Source organism: Parasteatoda tepidariorum, chromosome 9, assembly GCF_043381705.1.
Source record: "Parasteatoda tepidariorum isolate YZ-2023 chromosome 9, CAS_Ptep_4.0, whole genome shotgun sequence".
Classification (NCBI taxonomy): Eukaryota; Metazoa; Arthropoda; class Arachnida; order Araneae; family Theridiidae; genus Parasteatoda; species Parasteatoda tepidariorum.
In genome coordinates, this window is record NC_092212.1 from 41,227,677 (window position 1) to 41,238,741 (window position 11,065).

Here is an 11,065-nt window from a genome sequence, read left to right on the forward strand (position 1 = left end):
TATATATATATATATATAGTACCTTTTCTTTATTTTGTATTCCGGATTTTTAAATTTTTTTTTTAAAGATAAATAGAAAATATTTTTTTAAAAAATAATTTAAAAATTTTTATTTTCTTTTTAAGAGTAGAAATAAAACTTATCATAATCGTAAAAAGAAAAATGAATAAATGCTTACATCACCATCAGACAAAGTATTTTCAGTGTCTATTGGAATACTGGATTCATCACCAGATAAAAATGGTCGATCCGATTTGCTAGCAATAGTGATAACAGACTCACTGCGAATGTTTTCCGCTGGCACAGAATCCTATAATAATACAGTTTTTAAATAGATAGTTTTTAGATAGTTCAGAAAACTAAGACAATAAAATTTCTATACTTAAATAAATACACACTTAAAAAATATAAATTTTTAAAATAAATCTGTACAGGTTAATTTGTAAAATGTGTCGCATTTTTATAATAAAAAAATCACGGTAAGATACTAAAAGAATTGCTGATAGAGTAACAGGCTTTAGTAGTATATATATATATGTACACACAAAGATTTTATGTGAGATTCTTTGCATTAGGGAAAATTAGATGTCAAACTTAAATTACATTACATTATTAGATTGAATGATAAAAAATTAAATGAAAACACTTTCTTTACCAGATTTTTTCTTTTAAGCTGATTTTTGTTTAGCAGCTTAACCTTAATCCCATTTAGGCCAATGTAAAAAAATAAATAAAAAATACTGTTGAATAGAAAGTAGTTTGATTTGTAAAAGGTAAGAGTTTTAAATTTAATTTAGAAGCTTAAATTAAATTCATTAAGATGGAGCAAATAAAAAGAGTTATTTCAATATTTGCAGTGAATGTCTATAAAATATTAAAAATTCTGAAATTAGTTCAGAAATAAATTTATTATTATTAAGTAAAAAAACGATGTTATTAATCAATCGGTCAGACACCATCTAGTCAAAAAAAAACTTAATCAACATAAAACAATATAGCTGATTCTGAAATTTCAAAGGGATAAATGGTAATTGCGAAGTATCAATAAAGAAAATTTTTTTTAAGGAAAACAATTTTTTTAATTTTTTGTTTGGTGATGATTTTTAAAGTATCAAGTAATGAAAATTAAATTCTATATAACTTATCTTTCTATATAACTTAACTTTCTATATAACTTAACTTAGATAAGTTTATCTTACGATAAACTTATCTTAGATTAAAAATTATTTTTAGGGGATTTCAGCAAATATTTAATTAAACTTACTATAATATATCTAATCAAAAGTCTTAATTAATAAAATCTTTGCTTGCTGTAACTAGGATTGTCCTAATTGCTAATCATTAATATAGGTCATCTATTTATCCATTTTAATATTATTTTTTAAAATGAGAGTAATATGTCCCAACATCTGGTCCCCACCTAGAGCGTTGAGTTTTTCTGCGTGAAACATCAATGTATTCAGAAAACATTGAACTTTTTAATCCTAATAGTGTAATTGATAAAGTGTGCCCTTTACTACTTTGATGACTGCTAATTCAATAATGTTAGAGGCAGTTAAAGAAGCATTATATAAAACATGCACTAAGCATATAATGCTTTAAATTTAACTTTTCAATATTTAGACTTTAAATCTTTTCCCTAAGCCTAAAAACTAGATTATTTCTCCCAGCTCAATTAAGGTGAGTTTATACTGAGTAACTGCCGGCCAGGTGGCCGAGCGGTTAGCGTGCCTGACTGCGAAGCCAATGGCTGCGGGTTCGAATCCCGCTCTGGGCATGGATGTTTCTCTCTGTGCTGTCCTCTGTTGTGTGTGATGTGTGAATGTGGCCCACCCTATGAACAGGTTTGTGGCAGTGTGGCGTGGGTAATGTTGCTCGCCTCCGTGACTTAGGTTCACAGGCGCCCACTGGGTAACGCTAAATGAGCAACACTTCCGGCATCTTCCGAGGCGAAGAACGAGAGTTCAAGTGCCTGCCGTTATTTTAAAAAAAATAAAATAAATAAAAAAATACTGAGTAACTAAATATGATTCTGCTATCTTAGAAACAAGTGCGAAAGGAAAACTTCTTGCAGATTTTATGAAAACAATGTTTTTATCTAACACATGACTAACCATGTCACAATTTCAAAATTGGGGCATCCTTTTGCGCTGCATTATATTAACCAAATAAATACTTTATAACTTTAGAATTTATTTCATAAAAAGGATCATTTCTGTGCAATTTATTTATAACTATTTGCAAAGTATTGAAAAGTAGATAAAAACATTTCATTTTAAAATATTTAGAATTTTATGTTATTGAGAGAAATATGCAATACTTTTTTTAAATGAGATATCTTCACATCAAATTTTTCAATAGCATTGTTTTTAAATAGGTACTTAAAAAGTTACTGGAATTACCATAAACATCTTGTTGGATACAACATATATCATGATGTTTTTCCCCAAAACACTCGTAAGAAAATTTGTAATTGTGGCTTATCATTAGATGGCCACTAGCCCTTTATTTCTTTTATCTTCGTTTCAATCAAAAAATTTTGTTAATTAAATTTTTTTTTTTAATTGAAGAGCTTAGTCAAAGGATACATTTAGTAACATTTCAGTAAATTAAAGAAAATCAGCATTAGGATGTATAGATACATCAGAGAGCAGTCTAAAAACTTTTTTCCTCTGAAAACTGCCTAAATTAAAAACTTGAGAGAACAGCCAGTTATGGCAAACATGTTCTTGAACTTAGAATTTTTGAAATGCTTAAAAATATTCTTTAACTAAGCTTTTCAATTAAATAAAAAAAATTCTTAAGAAATATAATTCAATTTAATTATGTATTTAATTAAAAAAATAATTGGCAGAACAAATAAGGTACCTGAACAGCTTCTGCTGAAATTTTAATCTCATTTAAATCATTCGATACAGGTGTTTTTGCCCTTTGCTCAGCACTATCTTTAGATCTGTATGTCCAATAGCTTGAATGAGTAAATATCAATGGCTCTCCCACTTTTGAGACAGATGTAACTGATTTCACGTCTCTTTTTTGTTTTGAGCAATAAAAAGAAATCATTTGGCCAGGCGTGAAACCTGAAAGTTCTTCCTTTGCTGGTACAACTTGCCAATTGGAATACATAGAGAGCTTTGGATTCGTATCTTGAAGAACAAACATTGGTTGAGGACGGTAAATACAACAATATGTAGACCTGGTTGAACATTTTAATCCCAAATAAGTATAAGCATGGCCATTTAAATAAAGCTGTACACAATTCTTTTTAGGTCTGGGAGTTTCAGGGCTGATTAAAGTTGTCCCAGTCCCAAAAGAAACCATTGTAACGGCTTTCTTTTTCAAAGGCAAAGATGTGGGTCTAGTTGGTGCAAGGAATTTCTTATTTGGCTCTGATATGCTATTTGCAGGTGAAACCTCTTCATCAGCAGCTGAAAAAGTTGGACTACTCGGAGTAAATAAGACAGTAGGAACAACATGGCTACCCTTACTTTCAGTATCTTTGCCCTTAGTGAAGGTTTCAAACTTGTCATCTATTGTAGAAAAAATAGGAGAGTAAAAGAGTTTATTTGATGGTGAAACATTAGCTTTCACTATCGTAGATAACTCATCATTTGGAGGACCAGGCAGTACGCTGCCCTTAACAGAGCTATAGAAAAGCTCTGGAGTCTGTGATTGCTTTAAAACTGATTTATTATATAGTGGGAACTGGGTATCTCTATTGGAGGGTATGTGGATAGTTTTAGATACATTTGAGCTTGCTGTTGCAGATTCCAATCTAGTATAATTAGAAACATCTGCAATAGCATTTGGAGCAGTAACTGTAGGAGTTAAACAAGAGGTAGTCAGTCTTGTTGGCAAATGAAGCGTGCCTCCTGAGTTATGCACTGGTTGAGCAATAGTAACAAGAGCTGCAGATAAATTGCTCACATCATTATCTATATCAGTGGAAAAATTTGGTTTAACAACAGAATTATCTGTAAATTTTGTTGGTAATGTAGAAAAGGCACCATGTAAATTTTGTATTTTTATCTTTTTTGTTCTGTAGCCATCTAAAACCTGAACTTCTCCGCCAAATAAATGTACACTCTGAGATCGGCTACGATAAGGCATCAAATCTGAGTTTAGCAATTTAGTGGAAAAATTTTTTAAATCATTGTTTTGATTAGAAAAATAAGAAGGTGATATCACAGAATCAGAAACTTTTCTTCTCTTAATTGGTGGACTCTTTGCGAGTGGCATTAGGAGCTGTTTCTTTAAAATGGGTCCATCATCATCGTCTATTGAAACTGTGTTTAAATTTTCAGGTTGAACTATTTTCTTACCTTTACTCTGACACTCTAATGATAATGATTTAGATTGTGCGTTTATATCTTTAACATGATCCCTGAGAGCTAACAGGTTATTTCCAATATAATTTGAACATAGAGCACAATGATTTTCATAAGAGAATTTATCTGGAAATTCAGCATTACAGCGAGAGCATTTGAACAATGGAGTGGTTAATCTATGATTCAAAATTTTCCTTTGGTAAGATGTTTCATAAAAATTATCTTCATTATATATTCGCAAATCCTCTTGTGATTTACTTTTTAAGAGCAAATCTTTGATTATGCTACCCTCAGGATTTTGAGGATGCTGAGCAAAGGCATCTTTATCAAAAACATTTGTTTCTTTTATATATTGCCCTTGTCTCAAACTTAACAGGCTTTTTATAGCATTTCCTTTCAGTTCCTCTTCAGATACTGTCGTAATTACTTTTGTATAAGGTGTTACAGGTACAGCATTATTTGGAATATTATTAATTTGCGAAGGAATTTTATCTTTAGATAAAGGGATTTTAGGCAGTAAAGAGTTTTTATTTGAGTTTGCAATAACTTCTTCTGAGCCTCTCAGCAAAGCCGATTGCAGTTTAGATTTAGCTCCACCTTCAACAAAGTTCAGAGATGTAGTTTTTTCTTCATTTGGTTTTTCAGGTTTTTGTGCAACTTTTTTGGACTCTCCATCAGGAGCTGCAGATGTACTAATTTGTTTGGAATAGCGACGAGACCATACAGCATCAACGGTATCAATTATGGCAATATTATTTGATATAAGTTTATTTATATGCTGCTCTAAAATTTGTGGACTAGTAATTCTTGGAAACTTTAAAGATTTGGATGATTCTGTAGAGAATACAGATGAGTTGGAATCATCAGTTGCCAGAGCATCAGGAATACTCAGTTTGAGTTTAGGATATGATCGTTCATTGTCACTCATTGGTAAATTGAGGTTGGAGAAAGTTGTTGCAGAAGCAGCAAAGGAATCAGGTCCAACATTTTTAATCTCACTATTCAAATCTGAACTGTTAATTTTTGATTTTACTGATTTCTGCTCCAAAATTTCTTGAAGAAAACTTGTTTTTCCCTCTTTATTGACTTTATCAGATGTCTCCTGATTTGTCAACATCTTTTCAACTGTAGAAGCTGGTGTACCGTAAATAGAACTAGGCAAATGGAAACTCTGGCCTTCAACAGAAGTTGTTTCCATTTGTAGAGTTTTATTGTTTTCAATTACAGAAGTGGAGATTCTATAATTTATATGCTGCAAATCAACTTTATTTTTATTTCCATATTGTGAAGTTGTAGAAGGTGAAATACCAGACATAGCAGTATTCTGCATCTCGTTCTCTATGTCACCATTCCTTCTTGAAAAGCTTAAATCATTTACTTGAGCAGTATATGGCAATGAAGATGGTATTTGTGCATTGGAATAGTCAACTTTAAAAGGTGATTGCGTCTCTGTTGATAAATCAGAATTTTCTTGAATTACTAAAAGCATTTTATTTCCATTTTGTGTGGTGACAAAAGGCACAGTGTTAGATGCATTTAAAAGACTAGAGGTAGGTAAAGAACTGAAAGATGGATTACTATTGCACTTATCCTCTTTGACAGTTTTCAAAATAATGCTACTTTGCTGAGTATCTTTGCCTTTTTGATTGTTTTTAGGTTCTGTTAGCGCGTCCACAAAATTGTTATTTATTTCTTGCCGCAACACCGTAATATCGTTGAGGGATTTTGAGACTCCTAAGTGTTCTCGCTCAATTTTCTCATAACTAGTAGAACTAGAAAAATTTGAAGAGGTGCTTTTTTTGAATTTGATAAGCAAATCATTTTTGGTTGGAAAATATTTGAATGATTCATTTTGAACTAGTTCATTACCAGGGTTTGTTTTCTTCAAGTAGCCACAGGGAGCTGAAAGGGTAAATTAAAAATAATTAAAAAAGATTGTAATGAAGAAATTTCAATTCTATTTAATTTTGTCTAATTCCAAATAGCATAGCTGCCAACATAGGAATTCTCATAAAAATTTAATTTAGTTCGGAATTCATAGAATTTTCCGATTTTATTAATTTTTTTAGAGCTTCAGAAATTTTTATAAATAATAATAATCAGTAAAAAAATATGTTAGGCAAGATATTTATGTTAAAATTTAAAATCAATCCTAATAATTACTTAAAAAAAAAAACTTAAAAAAATTTAAATTCCTTAACTATTAAGCATCTCAAAAGAAATCATCCAAATTTCCATGTTATGAGACTTATAAAACAGGTGGCAGCTATACAAAAAATTTTATATGAATTGCTAAACAACTAAAATTGCATATTTAAATAACAGAATCAAGAAATATGGTTAAATAAAACTAAATAAAAGTTTTATAAATCAAAAAATATGTAATAATACAAAATTTCATTAATATGAAAATAAGGAAAATAAAAATAATAAAGGATTACAACTCTTTATTAACCTTTGATTAGTAATTATTCTTTCATAGACAAAAGTGAAGCAAAATCCCTCAACGATCAGTATGGTGTACTATATGTTATGTAAATAATTAATCATAGTTGGTATGAAGGTCTTTTATGTACTTACAGAGTTTCAAATATCTTCAGCATTTTTTTAAATTAAGTACATTTACTCACATATCTTCATTCTCATCAGTAAGATTTCCCAAAAAAATGGACAAATGGACATCAAAATGGACATTCATATCTTTAATAATTTATGTAAACAGTAAGAAAGTAAAAATTACAGAATACAGAAGGAAATTGCAATTAAAGTTTCAAATATTTAAGAAATACATTACAATGTATAATACTTATCTATTTTAATTAATTTCTGTATGTGAGTTCAGTGGCATACATAGATTTAGGACACCTCCCTCCCGCAAGATTTAAAAGCACGTTCTATCTTAGACTTACCACAAATAATATATAATTATAATATGAAACAAAAACACTATGGTGAAGAAATACATTCCATATTTATAAATTATTAATTTTACTTTAATTTAATAAAAATTGGTATTGCTATGAAAAGGTGGAGTTTGAAAAAGCTAATAATGTGAAACATTGTATCTTCACCTACCACACTGAAATTAAATTTATCTTAATACAAAAAAAAAATTATATATATCTATATATCTTATAATGTTATACATTCAAAGTTTAGTTAAGGGTTACTATTATTTATTAAGTGAATTAAATAAATATTATAAATGAAAAACACCATATCTTTCAAGGATTTGTAGTTTTAAAATTATGAATTAAAAACTTTAATTCGTAATTTTAACGTTAAACGTCAAAGGAAGAATTTTGTGAAGGGTTTTAAAAACTAAAAATATTTTGCGACGGATCCTTTTTTACAATAATATAGTTCGCAGATTGTAGTTCATAGTGTTTGTGATAAAATATTTCGTTAAGATTCCGTTTTAACGATAAAAAATTTTTTTTATAAAAGAAGAGGGAAAAACGTGGTAAATTTATTAGAAACCTCAAGTAAGAGGTATTAGAAGGTATTACAGTTCCTCTGCCAGTCCTTTTTTTCTTTTGCACGTGAGTTACATACATTGCACATGAGTTACATATATTATAATGTCGAAATTAACAGAAAGAGGGACTAATAAAATAAATTATTCGAAAATGGAATAAAAAATTTAAAGTACGCGAAACGATTGATTTTATTTCAAGAAATATATCGCGCAGAAATAGCTACCAATACAAGAACAAATGAACTAATCTTAGAATGCTAAATACATAATGATTTATAACTCAATATTCTGGAAAAAGTTATGTTTACAATAATAATAATAATAATTAATTAATATCCCGTTGAAATGGAGAGAAAATTTCCATAAAATGTTAATCATGTGACGAAAAGTTTCTTCCTAATAGCAAACGAATTTTACAGAACGATAATTTTTAATAATACAATGAAATATTAATAAATGTTACACAGAGATGATGGAAAAAGTATCCTGAAAATGATAATTACGTCTTGAGCGAAGTTATTTTCGAATAGTAAATTATAGCTTTATTAATACTACTAGGAAATAATAAATACGGCATAAAAATGGTGGGGAAGTTCCTCGAAATTGATAATCACATTACGAGCGCAATTATTTTCTAATAATCAACGATAGTTGTGTGAATGCTATTGCGAATTACACAACATAGGAAATACAAGAAAAATAATAAATCAAATAATAAAACAATACTCAGCATTTTCCCAATGTAAACAACAACAAAAAAATATATCACTTTATTAAAAACGACTGCTTAAAACTGATGTTTATTCAGATATTCGAATCAAAGAGCGTGGAACATTTGATAAATTTTAACTGCACCTTGATTTTCATCGATTATTTATTTATTTATTTTTACAAGTCATAACTTCATAGCATTAACAGAAGTTCCAAATTAAGAAATTAAAAATTAGTCAATGTTTCATTGAACCAAAAACAAAGTTACCTCAATAATTAAAAATTCATTCAAGAGACAAAAACTAAGTTGTAAGCAGAAAAAATTCTCTATAATCGCATAAGTTAAAAGGTTAAGGTCATGCCACTTGACCTTTAAAGAGTAAAAATCGGCAGATGATTTACCATCTTTCTCGTTTTTTTTTTTTAAAAAATAAAATCAAATACATATAAATATTTTGAAATTAATTATTTAAAGTATAAACTACTTATGTGAGACGAAATATAACAAAGTTAAATGAAACGAAATAATGTCTAACCTTCACTACGAAAAAAATAAAAATAATTTTTTATTATTTAATTCATATCTTTAGTTTATTATTTAAACAATTTAGCGCCCTTCAGGAAAAATAACACTTTAAAAAATGTAGCGAGCAAAAATAAATAACTAAATAAACATAATATCCTGAACTGATCTAATGATCAAATTTTCACGTACCAGGACTCAATCTCCATAGTTCGAGGGGTGACCTCAAATATGATAATTAGTTATTGCAGACAAAACGATGTACAAAAAACATACTTACTCTGAGTAAAAACATCACTTCCCCCCCCCCCCCCCCNNNNCCCCCCCCCCCCCCCCCCGCCTCTCGATGAATTAATGATTCCTCCGCCAAAATACAGGAGGTAAACTGTATCTGGGAAATATGATTCCGATGGTTTGGTTAGGAAAACGGTGAAAAATTTGAAACCCTTAAAGTTAATTTTACTTTCTATAATTCCGCCATAACTGGAGGAACTTTTTAAGCGAATTGAAAAGTGTATGCACCAAATTATAAAACTCATTAATCCAAAGAAACTTTCATGCGAAAAATAATTTTTGATAAGAACTTTTTTTTTTTTTTTCAATTTAATAATATTGGGAAAAAAAATTTAATTGCAAGGTTTACTAACTTTAACATCATTTTAAGAAACGTAATTTTATATGGCAAAATACCGAATTCGAAAGGAATCGGTAGAATATTTTTTGAAAAATCGAGAGTGGTACTTAAAATTCAGGAATTTAAAATTCGATTTCTCAAAAACTATTTGACCAATCTGAATGATCCAGCGACCTCCATTTCTTGGGCTCTTCAGAGGCGTAAGAGAACTCTTTATTTTAACGAATCAGCGGATTTGAAAAAGAAGAAAAAATAATAATAATAAAATTGTTTGTTAGTAGGACGTATTTCCCATGAATAATAAGCTGGTATATTACTGATTTCTTCAGAATATCCTGTGAGTGTCTCGAAGGTATGGACTCTCCATAAATCATTCCCTAGATGTAATTCAAAAATAATATAAAAAGGAAAACAAAAGAAAAATAATTTTAAAAAAAACTGAAGCTGATTAAAATAAAAATCTCTTAAATAATGTGTTAATCTCATCCCTATACTACTGGGTATTTCGTTATTAGATCACCAAACATTACATAACATCACAAATAAATATAATTGCTGACCCGAAAATTGCATCGAAAATTACATCGAAATTTCTTTATTAAAAAAAAGGTAAACTTTTAAAAAAAAGGGTCTGGTAATTCTGAAGTATATTTTTACTGTCATGCAATATATAAATTTGATTATTTTCACATTTTGACTTCACACTATTTAAAATGCATGGTTATTATTCAAATTACACTCAAAATCAACAAAACTTTGACACAACTATACACATGAGGTATAAACAGTAATTTTAACCAAATATAAGTATACAACACCAAAAAGAAAAAAATGTTTGCGGAGGAACGAAAATTAGATACCAGAACAACCTGATGTGGAACTATTCATCTGTGCAAAGAACTCTGTAAAATATGCTTCAACTTCCGGTAATTATATATTCTAACAAATAAACAAACCGAAAAAGAGAAAGTATGACGTCAGATTTTTCGAAGAATGCCCACAACTTCAACCAGAACTTGGTGAATCCCAATCAACACTGTCTACGGGCAAACAACTTTATTATTTTTTTCAACCTACGTCAAAATGTTCGTCAAAATATGCGTCATACGTTACGCAAGTGATTTAATTACAAATATGATCGAAAAGAGTGTACAGATGCTCTTATGGCCGGTATAACCACCTGTGACTGTAGTAAATATTGAATTATAGATGATTTCCAAGACATATCGATACATGACACATAATATAGATGTTATTGTGTTTTTTGAAGCATTGAATTATGATTAAAAGAAAACATTGTATAAGTATTTTAACGCAGATAATAAAAAAATCAATCAACAAAATTCTAACAAATATATATATATATATATATATATATATAAGAAGGGTGA

The 11,065-nt window shown here is 29.2% G+C and overlaps 1 protein-coding gene across 2 annotated transcripts in view; it reads right to left on the bottom strand.

Annotated features, from left to right (window-relative positions):
• LOC107452830 (zinc finger schnurri) overlaps nt 1-11,065 on the bottom strand; it is a 67,420-nt gene that overhangs the window by 23,086 nt on the left and 33,269 nt on the right. For both annotated transcript variants that reach the window (XM_043044794.2, XM_016069432.4), the window contains exons 2-3: nt 2,869-6,230; nt 179-310 (exon numbers count right to left, since the gene is read on the bottom strand). In XM_043044794.2, coding sequence (XP_042900728.1) covers nt 179-310; nt 2,869-6,230 — 3,494 coding nt within the window. The remainder of the gene's footprint in view (nt 1-178; nt 311-2,868; nt 6,231-11,065) is intronic.